The sequence below is a fragment of the Leucoraja erinacea genome, chromosome 38, assembly GCF_028641065.1.
Source record: "Leucoraja erinacea ecotype New England chromosome 38, Leri_hhj_1, whole genome shotgun sequence".
In the NCBI taxonomy this organism is placed as follows: domain Eukaryota; kingdom Metazoa; phylum Chordata; class Chondrichthyes; order Rajiformes; family Rajidae; genus Leucoraja; species Leucoraja erinaceus.
Window position 1 is genome coordinate 11,185,797 of NC_073414.1, and position 15,148 is coordinate 11,200,944.

General features: G+C 45.2%; 1 protein-coding gene across 1 annotated transcript; it reads right to left on the minus strand.

The window, feature by feature from the left end:
• Positions 1-14,186: 14,186 nt before the first annotated feature.
• LOC129714280 (histone H2A-like) lies at positions 14,187-14,752 on the minus strand. Its single transcript, XM_055663836.1, has one exon. The coding sequence runs from the start codon at positions 14,728-14,730 to the stop codon at positions 14,317-14,319; it is 414 nt and encodes a 137-aa protein (XP_055519811.1). The 5' UTR covers positions 14,731-14,752; the 3' UTR covers positions 14,187-14,316.
• Positions 14,753-15,148: the final 396 nt, after the last annotated feature.

A 15,148-nucleotide genomic window follows, 5' to 3' on the forward strand; every position in this document is an offset into this window, starting at 1 on the left:
AGGATTATGGGGATAAGGCAGGAAAATGGGAATAGGAGGCAGAGATATAACGTGAACTTGTGAACAATTTACATTTATACCTAGCCAAATAAGCTACAAATTTGAATGACTTTGGAGGGTGTGAGGTGACCAAAGATCTTGTAGAAAACCCACGCGGTCATCAAGTCAAGTCAAGTCAAGTTTATTTGTAACATACACATACGAGATGAGCAGTGAAATGAAAGTGGCAATGCTCGCGGACTTTGTGCAAAAAGACAAACAAACTATAAACACAATCATAAACACACACATATTCTTTTACATATTAAATATTGGAAGGAAAAACGTTCAGTAAAGTTAGTCCCTGATGAGATAGGAGTTTACATTCCGAATGGCCTCTGGGAAGAAACTCCTTCTCAACCTCTCCGTTCTCACTGCATGGCAACGGAGGCGTTTGCCTGACCGTAGCAGCTGGAACAATCTGTTGCAGGGGTGGAAGGGGTCTCTCATGATATTGTTGGCTCTGGAGTTGCACCTCCTGATGTATAGTTCCTGCAGGGGGGCAAGTGAAGTTCCCATAGTGTGTCCGGCCAAACGCACTACTCTCTGCAGAGCCTTCTTGTCCTTGGCAGAGCAATTCCCAAACCAGATGGTAATATTTCCGGACAAGATGCTTTCCACAACCACTGAGTAGAAGCACTGGAGGATCCTCGGAGACACTCTGAATTTCCTCAATTGCCTGAGGTGGTAAAGGCGCTGCCTTGCCTTACTCATGAGTGCTGATGCGTGTGATGTCCATGTCATATCCTCAGAGATGTGGACTCCCAGATATTTAAAACAGCTCACCCTATCCACAGGATCCCCATTTATCCTCAATGGAGTGTACGTCCTCGGATGATGTGCCCTCCTAAAGTCCACGATCAGCTCCTTAGTTTTTTTGGTGTTCAAGAGGAGGCTGTTGTCCTGGCACCAGAGTGCTAGATCAGCCACCTCCTCCTGGTAAGCCTTCTCATCGTTGTCTGAGATCAGGCCCACCACCACAGTGTCATCAGCAAACTTAATAATTGAGTTGGAGCTGAACCTAGCCACACAGTCATGTGTGTACAGGGAGTACAATAGGGGGGCTGAGGACGCAACCCTGGGGCGATCCTGTGCTCAGGGTGAGGGACTTTGATGTATTCCCTCCCGTCTTGACTACCTGGGGCCTGGCGGTGAGAAAGTCCAGGGCCCAGGCACACAGGGGGGTGTTGAAGCCCTAATTCCAGTAGCTTCCCGGCCAGTCTGGTGGGGAGAATGTAAAAACTCCGTCAATACAGCACCTATAGTCAGGATCAAACTGGGTCTCTGAGGCTGTAAGTGCTGTAATGCAGCAATTCTAGGACCACACCAACGTGCCACCCTAATTTCCAAGGACTTGATAGGATCTATTCTACGTTATACAGAGCAGCAAAAGATGAGATTGCCTTGTTAAAGAATTGCATCTTCTATCACCCAAGGCAGGGTCCTGGAAGTCTGGAGAGTAGCCAATGTTGATCCTTTGTTGAAGAAGGGATTAGAGAGAACCCATGTAATTATAGGCCAGTGAGCCTCATGTCAGTGACAGAGAAGCAATTGGAGGAGAGTCTTCAGGACAGGATATACTCCCATTTGGAAGAGAATGGGTTAATCAGGGAGTGTCAGAGTAGCTTTGTACATGGCAGTTGTGTCTTATTAACTTAATTGAGTTTTTGGAGGAGGTGATGGGGATTGATGAGGGTAGGGCAGTGAATGTTGTGTATGCAGATTTTGGTTGGGCATTTGATAAAACTCCCCCATGTTTTGCTTATCCAGAAGATTAAGATGCATAGGATTACTTGGTCATATTCACTGAGAACTGGCTTACTGATAGAAGACAGAGGATTGTGTTGGAATGACAATATCCAGACTGGATGTGTAGGAAATAACTGCAGATGCTGGTTTAAATCGAAGGTAGACACAAAATGCTGGAGTAACTCCGTGGGTCAGGCAGCATCTCTGGAGAGAAGGAATGCGTGACGTTTCGGGTCGAGACCCTTTTTCAGACTGGCGGTCTGTAACCAGAGGAGTTCCACAGGGAATGGTGCTGGGACTTCTACTGTATGTGATAAATATAGATGACTGAATGGTTTCGGCCCGAAACTTTGCCTATTTCCTTCACTCCATAGATGCTGCTGCACCCGCTGAATTTCTCCAGCATTTTTGTGTACGTTTGATGTAAACATAAATGGGTTAGTTAGTAAGTTAGCGATCAAATGTAAGGGGGAATTGTAAGATTAATGGCATGATTCTTAACGACAGGGATCTTGGGGTACAAGTCCACAAATTCCTGAAAAGGCAACACAAGGAGATACAGTGGTAAAGAAGGCATTATGGCATGCTTGCTTTCATAGGTCAGGGCATTGCGTATAAGAATCAAGAATCGTATTGCAGTGTTATAGGACTTTGGTTAGGCTACATTTAGAGTATTGTGTTCAGTTCTGGTCGCACCATTACAAGAAGGATGTGGACCCTTTGGAAAGGATACAAAGGAAGTTTACCAGAGTGATCCCTGGATTAGGCGTATTAGTTACAGGGAGATGTTGGACAGACAGATTGTTTTCTCTGGAATGTGGGAGATTGTAGGGAGACCCGATAGAAATATATAATACAGGACAGGCCGGTTTATCTTGCTGTCATGTTTGGCATGGATGTCATGGAAGAGGGCATGTTGCTGAGCTGAACTGTTCTATGATTTAACACGGTTGGCCCTGAGTGCAAAGCTCAGAGAAGACTGCCTCCTACCACCACATGGGGAGTATCTTGGCAAGGGGGTCCAAGCCCTCCAGCAGGCCCGGCTCTGCCATGGAACGAGGTTGGAGGACCTACTGGTGGCCGCGGACCTCCCACCGCAGACGGAGAACCCACGTGTTTCTGTGCTGTATCTTTGAATTTAATTCATTGCCAGTTAAGTTGGGATTGAGAAAAACGTATAGTAAAGCATGTTTTGATGGCAAGGTGAAGCCTATCAAATAACAGGTAGGGCAAAAAGTACTGCTCAGAATTTATCAGCCAGGTATTCTGCACTCCAATCTGTAGTCAATAAAGCAAGCCCCCCAATGTACAAAGTAATGCTTAACTCCAGCAGTCGGATGGTATCATTTCAGTCAATTACAATTATTCAGTGAACCTGTTCAATGGATCCATTATGCTTTATCTGTCACATATGTAACTGCACAGTGACATTATTTTTGAGTATACTACATATCCAGGTGCCTCCATATTTTGGCACCATTTCCAAAATACAAAGTTGCGAGCATGAGGCAAATTGCAACTGGAGGAACAGCACCTCATATTCTGCTTGGGTACAACGTGTCAACATTGTATTCTCCAATAACAACACCTTCCCCTCTTTTTGCACCCCCCCCCCCTTCTTCCCTGCACCCCACCCGGATGTGCACATATTTCCCCAACAATCCTGCCCACCATTTCCTCCCCCATTTCAACATTTAGTTAATGCCGCATGCAGGAATATTGTTCATACACTTTCCATTGACTTTAAGCTCTCAGTTGAGTATCATGAATCGCATCAAATTAAATGATGTTCAACAAGTTATGACAAAGTTATTTTTCATTAACGACAAGATACTGGTCTTTGACAACAAATTAGACTGTTTGCAGTCATGGGAAGGCGTTTTGATAAATATTCCACTAACTTTGCATGTTTTTTTTTCACCATCAACAAATGTTTGCAATCGATTTAGGAGTTAAAATTACATGAAATAAACTGATTTGATCAAGTTAGTTCAATGTTCTATTTAGTGCATGGTAGTCGAATGAAACGCAATTACTTTTTATGTTGGAAATATCAAACTGGACAGTTTGTAGCAAGTAGGAATGCTAAAGTTTTACAAGAAACTAAATGGTTCTAGGCGATTCGGAAACAGGAATTGTATAAAGTAATAAAGATATTTCCAGTTAATGGCGGCTGAATGACATGCCTTATCTGCTTTGGAAAAACATGAAGCTGGACTGTTGCAGCCTGTCGAACACTCTGTGAAACATCTCACACTATCTTTTCCTGGCAATGTTTTATAAGTAAATCAATATTTCCCCATCGTTTGAGGAGCATGAATTAAATAAAATGGTTTACAACAAGTTAACTCTGCACTGGAAACAAATGAACTGCTTGTAGCAAGTAGCATATGTATTGATACATCTTACATTAGCTTTTCGTGTTGAGCTTTTATAACCAAATAAAAACTTCCAGTCAATTTAGAAGCACGTATTGCATAAAATAAACTGGTTTGCAAAATGGTTACTGCAGTTATTTTTAGTGACTGCGAAACCGCAACACTAAAGCAGTTGGCAGCACTAACAGTTAAGCGGTTCTTGTCCTTGACCTGTCAGCATACGGCATGCAGGAGAGTTTAAACTGAGCCATTGGAGAAGATGAGGGGCATGACCGACTTAATGTAATAAAGGCTATCTAAAGGCCCGGACCCACTTTCATGAGTTATTCACAAATTCTCCTGAGTCTTCCCCTTGATTCAAACCCACAGAATGTTCGTAACGAGTCCGTAGGAGGTCGTAGGAGTTTGTAGATATCTCGTAACGGCCTGTAATGCCAGCCGTAGGTACTCGTGCCATCTGGTAAGTCGCGACGTTTTTTCCAGCCTGGTAAACAATGTCCACGTGTAAAAAAATGGTGGGGATGAAAGAAATTGCAACTTTTTACTCATAAGGAGGACATGGAAATAGTCCTGGGAATTCGTATACAAACTCGTAGGAGTTCGTACATTACCATGATCTTGATTTTTTTCTAGGTCCTTTAAACTCGGCAGAGGTTTTGAGTTAAGTCGTGAAAGTGGGACAGGCCCTGAAAGGGGACCATTAGACTGGTTGTAACACAACATTGGGAAATTAAGTTGCAAATAAGGAAAAGGCAGAGTCAGCGGAGCATCCGTGTTGGGTGAAGTGACGAGTGGAGATAAAGTGCAAGTTTTTGGCTCCGTGTCGTCGGCAAGGAGGCTGAGGCAACAAAGCTGTCAGCAGCAGTGAAGGGAATACATTTCATTCGGCTTTGTGAGTGTGTCCCATTATTTGATTAGGGATTTGGCTACAGTAGTATTGATGGGCAAGTCGTTGCATTACATGATTTGGGACGTCGGGCACTGCTGGTGCCTCTGTCAACTACACTGGTGGAAATTGTATCCAGGTGCAGCTCCTGAAGGACCGCATTAGGGAACTGGACCTGAGGACCATCAGGGAAAATTAGTGCTTCCTGGACAGGACCTACAGTGAGGTCATCACACCGAGGGTACAAGATGAGCGAAGGTGGGTGACGGTCAGAAAGACAAGTAAGCATGGAGCACAGGAGACATCCGTGGCGGTACCTTTTGAAAACAGGAGGTGTCAGGACAGACAAAACCTCAAGTTTGAGCAGCAGCCAGGACTGTGACTCAACAGGGAATAGCGACATCAGGTAGACCCATAGAGGCGGGTGACTCAATAGTCAGGGGTGCGGATAGGAGATTCTGTGGCAGCAGTGTAGCCGCCAGGATGGTGTGCTGCCTCCCTGGTGCCAGGGTCCAGGACATCTTGGAGCAGCTGCATAACATCCTCAAGAGGGAGGGGGAGCAGGCGGAGGTTATGGTGCATGTTGGCACCCACGTTATAGCTAGGAAGAGGAAAGCTTCTGCAACATGAGTTTAGGGAATTGGGTGAAAGGTTGAAAAGCAGGAGCTCCAGGATGGTTGAATCAGGTTTACTTCCAGTACCTCACGCTAGTGAGGGTAAGAACAGAAAGATAGGGGAGATGAACGTGTGGTTGCGGGATTGGGATTGGGATCTCTTCTGGGCCAGGGCTGACCTGTACAAAAGGGACAGGAAGCACCTTAACAGGAAGGGGACCAACATCCTGGCAGGCCAGCTCGCTAGTACTACACGGGTGGTTTTCAACGAGATTGGCAGGGGGGTGGGACCTCATACAGCACAGAGGCAGATGAGAGGTTAGTAGATGGTATACAGGGTCGTGAAAGAAAGGCTGGAGGACAGAATAGGCAGGAGAATGGTGGAGAAAGAGGAGGGAAGGTTGGTTTCAACTGCACTTATTTTAATGTAAAAGGCCTGATGGGTAAGGCAGATGAGCTTCGGGCATTGTAATTGTAATTCATTATTAGCCAAGTATGTAAATAGTCAAGGAATTTGATTTGCCAGCAGCCATACAAAAAAGCAACAAGATACATAACCATATAAAAGTTAAATATTGACTTAAACAGCCACCACAACAGCGTGTGAGAATCCCCTGGGCACATAGCAGAAGTGGAGACCACATCCATCCCAGAGGCCTACCATTCACAGTGTACGTCCTGGCCTTGTTAGACATCCCAAAATGCAACACCTCACGGTTGTGAACAGTTCTGGGCTGCATATCTGAGGAAGGAAGTGGTGGCATTGGAGAGAGCCCAGAGGAGGTTTACGAGAATTATCCTAGGCATGAGTGGGTTAACATATGATGAGCGTTTGTCGGCACTGGGCCTGTACTCGCTGGTGTTTAGGAGGTTGAGGGGAGACCTCATTGAAACTTACTGAATAGTGAAAGGCCTGGATAGAATGGCTGTGGAGAGGATGTTTCCACCTGTGGGAGAGTCTAGGACCAGAGGTCACAGCCTCAGTAAAAGGACGTACCTTTAGAAAGGAGATGAAGAAGAATTTCATTAGCCTGAATCTGTGGAATTCATTGCCAAAGGGCTGTGGATGCCATTAGATTCTTGATTAGTACGGGTGTCAGGGGTTATGGGAAGAAGGCAGGAGAATAGGGTTAAGAGGGAAAGATAGATCAGCCATAGTTGAATGGCAGAGTAGACTTGATGGGCCGAATGGTCTAATTCTGCTCCTTTAACTTAGGAACGTAAGAAATAGGTACACAAAAAAGCTGGAGAAACTCGGCGGGTGCAGCAGCATCTATGGAGCGAAGGAAATAGGCAATGTTTCGGGCCGAAACCCTTCTTCAGAATAGTAAGAAATAGGTACATTGGGTGTAATTTGTTGCTGCACTTGCTAGCTGCCTCAGGGTTTTTGGGCAACAGCACGGCCTGGATATTGGGCAGCACACTGCCCTGAGTGATGGTCACCCCTCCCAGCAGTTTCTTGACCTCCTCGTCATAGCGGGCGGCCAGCTTTGTATCTGTGACAATCTCCATCAGTCTGGAGAAGCCATGAAGTCCCATATGGGGTATGTCAGGATCTGCGAGCTGCACCAATGATGCTGAAGTGATGTTGCAGCTCTATAAGACTTTGATTAGGCCATATTTGGAGTAGTGTACTGTGGGCAGTTCAGATGTACCATCTTTGAACACGGTGCAGTTGTGAGTTGCCAGAATGTTGCCTGGATTAGAGGGAGAAGTTGATCAAATTTGGATTGTTTTTAGTTTAGTTTAGAGATACAGCGCGCAAACAGGCCCTTCAGCCCACCGAGTCCGCAGCGACAAGCTATCCCCACACCTTAATACAATCCTACACACACTAGGGACAATTTACATTGATACCAAGCCAACTAACCTACACACCCGGACGTCTTTGGAGTGCGGGAGGAAACCGAAGATCTCAGAGAAAACCCACGAGTCATGGGGAGAACGTACAAACACCGTACAGACAGCACCCGAAGTTGGGATTGAACCCGGGTTTCTGACACTGTAAGGCAGCAGCTCTACCACTGTGCCACCGTGTTGCCCTGTCTGCCACCACCATTTTTTTTTGAGCGCCAAATGTTGAGTGAAAACCTTGTAGAGGTAAATAAGCTTATGAGAGGCCTCGATAGGGTAGACAGTCAGAACCTTTTTACTAGGATGGAAATGTTAAGGACTAGAGGGCCAAGCTTACAGATGAAAGGGGCAACATTTAAAGGAGATTAGTGGAGCAAGTTTTTTTTTTACACAGAAATTGTTGGGTGCCTGGAACATGCTGCCGGGGATGGTGCTGGAGGCTGATGATTGATAAATAGCACTGGATGTTACAATCCCTACGGTTTTTCACTACAATTGACATTTGATATTCTTGGGGGTGACCACTAGGTGATTTTGCTACCAATCAGACACATCTTCAGTTGTGTACCTCAACGTCACTGGGTATTTCGGCCTTTTATCACAAGACACCCTCAGTCGAGGCAGGCCCACCGTAGGGTGATCAGACACTGGTGGCCTCTAGATGGTCACGTGGCAGCCCAGACATCATCTTTTCTCTTCAGCCACAGCCAGTGACTGCTCCATTCGGCTTTTTTCCTTCCTTCTTCCTCTCTACCGCTGACTGTGGCTGGTTGGGATCTGGACTTGTGTCTGGTGAAGGGACAGTACTTGGTTGAGCTTGGCCTGGGGTGCTGATACCCTGTGGACTGTGGTGGTCATCCTGCCACTGAGCTTCACTCGACTGATTTGACCTACCTCTTAGAAAGTAATGGTCATTGCGAAGCCCCACACCAAGCTCTCTCAGGCACTTATTCCTGCCCTGGTGGATCTTGAGACCCTTCTCTGATGTTATCTTTTCCCAGTCACAGATGCAGCTTCGTAGCTTATGTCCTGCCGGGGCTGCTGCTCTGTCAATTGCTGTGCTAGTTGTCTTATTCATAGTCGATTCCTTCCGTAGCAATATAGGGGTGGAGCCAAAACACTGATTAGCGATGGATCCTGCTGGCATGAGGAGCTAGCCCATGCCAGCCCCGGTGGGGTCTATTCTCTCCGGTCAGCAGTCTCTCCAGGCTGTCACTAGGTCTTTCCTGAAAGAAAACTGGCAGGGAACATAAAAACTGACTGCAAAAGTTTTTATAGATATGTGAAGAGAAAACGATTAGCTAAAACAAATGTAGGTCCCTTGCCGTCAGAAACAGGTGAGTTGTTCATGGGGAACACGGACATGGCAGACCAATTGAATAACTACTTTGGGTCTGTCTTCACTAAGGAAGACATAAATAATCTGCTGGAAATAGCATGGGACCGGGGGTCAAATGAGATGGAGGAACTGAGTGAAATCCAGGTTAGCCGGGAAGTGGTGTTAGGTAAATTGAATGGATTAAAGGCCGATAAATCCCCAGGGCCAGATAGGCTGCATCCCAGAGTACTTAAGGAAGTAGCCCCAGAAATAGTGGATGCATTAGTGATAATTTTTCAAAACTCTTTAGATTCTGGAGTAGTTCCTGAGGATTGGAAGGTAGCTAATGTAACCCCACTTTTTAAAAAGGGAGGGAGAGAGAAAATGGGGAATTACAGACCAGTTAGTCTAACATCGGTAGTGGGGGAACTGCTAGAATCAGTTATTAAAGATGGGATAGCAGCACATTTGGAAAGTGGTGAAATCATGGGACAAAGTCAGCATGGATTTATGAAAGGTAAATCATATAGAATGTTTCGAGGATGTAATTAGTAGAGTGGATAATCGAGAACCAGTGGATGTCCTATATCTGGACTTTCAGAAGGCTTTCGACAAGGTCCCACATATGAGATTAGTATACAAACTTAAAGCACACAGTATTGGGGGTTCAGTATTGATGTGGATAGAGAACTGGCTGGCAAACAGGAAGCAAAGAGTAGGAGTAAACGGGTCCTTTTCACAATGGCAGGCAGTGACTAGTGGGGTACCGCAAGGCTCAGTGCTGGGACCCCAGCTATTTACAATATATATTAATGATTTGGACGAGGGAATTGAATGCAACATCTCCAAGTTTGCGGATGACACGAAGCTGGGTGGCAGTGTTAGCTGTGAGGAGGATGCTAGGAGGCTGCAAGGTGACTTGGATAGGCTGGGTGAGTGGGAAAATGCATGACAGATGCAGTATAATGTGGATAAATGTGAGGTGGGTGTCAACAAGACCTGGGTGTCATGGTACACCAGTCATTGAAAGTAGGCATGCAGGTGCAGCAGGCAGTGATGAAAGTGAATGGTATGTTAGCATTCATAGCAAAAGGATTTGAGTATAGGAGCCGGGAGGTTCTACTGCAGTTGTACAGGGTCTTGGTGAGACCACACCTGGAGTATTGAGTACAGTTTTGGTCTCCAAATCTGAGGAAAGACATTCTTGCCATAGAGTACAGAGAGGTTCAACAGACTGATTCCTGGGATGTCAGGACTTTCATATGAAGAAAGACTAGATAGACTCGGCTTGTACTCGCTAGAAACGTACAAAATTCTTAAGAGCAGTGGGTGGGGAGGTTGTAATTATACTTGTGATATGGGGAGTGGTGAGCTAACTATATTAAAGGTACATGCACATATCATCTACAGGGTTGGACAGGCTAGATGCAGGAAGATTGTTCCCGATGTTGGGGAAGTCCAGAACAAGGGGTCACAGTTTAAGGATAAGGGGGAAATCTTTTAGGACCGAGATGAGGAAAACATTTTTCACACAGAGAGTGGTGAATCTCTGGAATTCTTTGCCACAGAAGGTAGTTGAGGCCAGTTAATTGGCTATATTTAAGAGGGAGTTAGATGTGGCCCTTGTGGCTAAAGGGGTCAGGGGGTATGGAGGGAAGGTAGGTACAGGATACTGAGTTGGATGATCAGCCATGATCATATTGAATGGTGTTGCAGGCTCGAAGGGCCGAATGGCCTACTCCTGCACCTATTTTCTATTTTCTATGTTTCCCTGGTTGTCAGCTGCCTTCTTGCAGCGGTCACTGGTAGCACAGAGGATTTTAGATAGTTACGTAGATATGCAAGAAATGGTTGGATGTGGATCACACAAATCAGATTAATTTATCTAGTTATTATGCTTGGCACAGGCATCATGGACCAAAGGGCCTGTTTTTGTTCTGTTCTATGTCACTGTCGGGATTTTGCCAGTAGTGGGGGGAGCTTTTGTAGTGCTGCCAGCCGCTCGCTCCATATGGACTAGAGAGAGCGAAAGGGGAAGGTGGGGGGGGAGCGAGCGGTGATGGAGGGATGTCAGAATGTCAGACAGCGCAGGAAGGGGAAGCGTCCCGACCGAAATGTCACCTATCCATGTCCCCCAGAGATGCTGCCTGACCTGCTGAGTCACTCCAACCTTCTGCCTTTCCCCCATAACCCCTGACACCTGTACTAATGAAGATTCTGTCAAGAAGGGCTCTGGCCAGAAGGGACATTTGTCCGGCTCTATTATGAGCCGTGCAGGGTTGGAGTCATTGGATCAAGCACTGCGCCTGCTGCGGGGGGAATGAGTGTACCGGCTGGTGCTAGGGGCACTCACTATTCTCGCTAAATGACCATCCGGGTTCTGTCGTACAAGTGTTGTGGCCTGCGTTTGGGCCAGAGCGCAGGGAATAAAGCTCGCTGCTCAGTTGAATATGAATTCACCTTGGAGTGACTGAGATGAGACATAATTTATTCTCTCCGATATATCTGAATAGAGAGTATCCACTCCCCCAGAAAATGATGATGTCCATTTGTAAAATACAAGTACAAGCGAAGCTCCTTGTGGGCAAGAGGGAACTGAAGACTAATGTGACCAGGTATGGAAATGAACTTGATATCAGGTTCAGTTTGATAATTAATTGGCTGAACAGGCCTGAGCTTGGCATTGTGCATGCAAGTTAAATGGGGGAATAGGGTGTCAGCCCCATTTGGGGTTAGCAATGGTGTTAGACAAGGGGGAATTTTGTCCCCAGTCCTTTTTAATCTTTATATTGATGATCTGTCCAAGCAATTGAAAGCCTGTAATACTGGGTGCTGATTGGTAATACTTTAGTGAACCATATTATGTATGCAGATGATCTTGTGGTCTTTAGTCCATCTAGCACTGGTCTCCAGCAGCTCCTTACTATATGTTCTGTGTATGGTGTGGAACATGACATTAAATATAATGCTGGTAAGAGTGCTGTTATGATCTGTAGAACCAAAGCGGATAAATGTCTAAAATGTTCTGATTTCAAATTGTCTGATAATAATCTTAGTGTCTGTAATAAGGTAAAATATATTGGACATTTTATTACAGAACAAATGACAGACGATGAGGATATTTATAGGCAACGACGTATGCTGTATGTACAGGTGAATATTCTCTTGCATAAGTTTGGTGCCTGTACAGATGTGGTGAAGATGTCGCTGTTTAGAGCTTATTACACACCACTCTATAGGGTGATTTCACGAAAGGTCACTGGAGCGTAGATCCGCACCCACGTGACCGAAAATCTGAAGTGGAGGACATGCTATACATCCGGTACATGTTAGTGAATGGGAAAACACGCACTTTCACACCCGTTAAAAACATCGAAAATGGTCAGTTTTTGAGCTGCAATTTACTGTGCCAGTCGGGGTGACCGTGAGGCACAGCTACCTAAATTTACAGTCCAAAAAAAAGATAGAAACTAAGGTAAAATCAAGAGGGAGCTGAAGGTGCAAATCAAGCGGAAATGACCAGCGGACATTTGCCGTGGAGATTTAAAGATCCAAAATTTCGGGAATTATTGCGTTTGCTCGCTGCATTTCATCAATAAAGATACAAAAGTCAATAATGCCTTACTTTTGATGAAATGCAGCGAACAAACACGATAATTCCCGATATTTTGGATCTTTAAATCTCCACGGCAAATGTCCGATAAGCATTTCCACTGGATTTGCACCTTCAGCTCCCCCTTGAATTTACCTTAGTTTCTATCTTTTTTTGGGGCTGTAAATTTAGGTAGCTGTGCCTCACGGTCACCCCGACTGGCACAGTAAATTGCAGCTCGAAAACTGGCCGTTTTCGATGTTTTTAACGGGTGTGAAAGTACATGTTTTCCCATTCACTAACATGTACCGGATGTATAGCATGTCCTCCACTTCAGATTTTCGGTCACGTGGGTGCGGATCTACGCTCCAGTGACCTTTCATGAAATCACCCTATACTGCACACCTGTGGTCAAACTACAGAAAGACAAGGTTACAGAATGATGCCATGAGAATACTGCTAAGGAAACCTAGTAGTGCTAGTGAAATGTTTGTGGCTGCAGGAGTCAGTACTTTAGAAGCTATCCTAAGAAATCATATGTATACATTTATTTGCAGGATTAATTACTCTGAAAATGTGTGTTTTATCAAACACAAGGTTTAGCACTACACGCTACCAATCCCTGTTGTGGAGACATTGGTATAGTTGTCCCATTCTAGGACACCGATCTTTCTTTTTATTCTGGATTTTAAATCATGTATTGTATTTTTTGCATATAATTTATGATGCTCTTGTAAGTAATTTACTATGCTTTTATATGCATTTTATTATGTTTTTATATGTAATGTATTTTATGTAATGTCATCTCTTGTATGGACCTTGAATCTGAAATAAAGTATAATAATAATAATAATAATAATAATCTCCACTTTAAAAATACCCAATGACTTGGACTCCACAGCCTTCTGTGGCAATGAATTCCAGATTCACCACCCTCTGATTAAATAAATTCCTTCTCATCTCCTATCTAAAAGGTACATCCTTTTATTCTGAGGCTATGGCCTAGACTCTCCCATTAGTGAAACCATCCTCTCCACATCCACTCCATCTAAACCTTTCAGCCAGGCCTGTTCATTGATAGAGATCGAATAATATTCAGAATTGTAAGAAAATATTTCCCTCGATTCCTAGTTATTCAGATAGTGACAAGACGGTTTCCTTGTTCCATGTGTGGAAGTCAGTGGAAATGGCTGGATGAAAAACAAGCAGAAACCAAGGCTAGGTACAGTCAGAAAAATCCACATGGTCACCAGGGTTGACTTTCAGGAAAAGTACTTGTTATTACAATTTTGGCCAAATTGGCTCAAGATAAACGCTCCCCTGTTCTGGGGCAGATGCTCAGATGCAGGACAAATATTGCTTTCTAAAATACGGTGAAATTGGTAGGCAATATAAAATTGAAGATAAACACAAAAACCTGGTCACAGTATCTCTGAACAAAAGGAATAGGTGATGTTTCGGGTCGACTCTTCTTCACACATCTATCTTCGGTGTAATCCAGCATCTGCAGTTCCTTCCTACACTATATGAAATTGAACCTATAACCAATCACAAATCCCTGTGGTCAGTGTGGAAAGAGGCACCTCGGCCAAACTTGCCCACGCCGACCATCTACACTAGTCCCACCTGCCTGCGTTTGGCCTATATCCCTCTTAATCTATTCATTCCGTGTACCTGTACCATCCATATACTTAAATGTTTCTTAAAATTTGCGATGGCGTCTGTATTGTAAATCACATGTCACACATAACACTCGTTTCATTATGAACAACAAACGCTTTTATTACACGTTCCCCGCGCTCACCCCTGTCGCTGGTCAGCCCTTCCACAGACAATGTGAGTGGCTCTGAAAAGAGCCTTTCGTCACTGGGTTCAGATTCTCTCGTTTACTTGTTGGTTCCACCTGTTTTCTTGGGCAACAGCACGGCCTGGATATTGGGCAACACCCCGCCCTGGGCGATGGTCACCCCTCCCAACAGCTTGTTGAGTTCCTCGTCGTTACGGACGGCCAACTGCAGATGTCTGGGGATGATGCGGGACTTCTTGTTGTCCCGGGCCGCGTTGCCGGCCAACTCCAGGATTTCAGCCGTCAGATACTCGAGCACAGCAGCCAGATAGACCGGGGCTCCAGCACCCACCCGCTCACCATAGTTGCCCTTTCTCAGGAGCCTGTGGACACGGCCCACCGGGAACTGCAGCCCGGCCCGGGATGAGCGAGACTTGGCCTTGGCCCGAGCTTTGCCGCCGGTTTTTCCTCGTCCAGACATTTCCAAATAGCGACGCAGACAGAATGAGGTCATCCTGCCGCACTCGCCCTTCTTATACCTTCTGGAGGAATGCGGAGGGACGTTAATGATTGGTGGAACAACGATGCATCCCCGGTGGTGACACGAAACGGTCTAATCAGAAAGCTGCCTCAATCTCCAATGAACAGGCAGTTACAGAAAAGCGCGGACAATAACGAGCAGTCTTCCTGTGGGGCCTGAAATTTGAAAATCCCGCCAATGATAAATATTTTAAACAATAACCTAAAAACGGGTCCACTACAAATCACTCCCCGAATCCCTAGTCTCTACATCCCGACCCAAGTGGAAAATGTTCACTGTGTGAATTAATTCCACGAGACATCGGGGAATTAATACTTTTTTTTGCAACAGATAAGTAAATAACTGAATAAACTCAATTCACGGAATATATTAGAGGACGATCTTTGTGTTC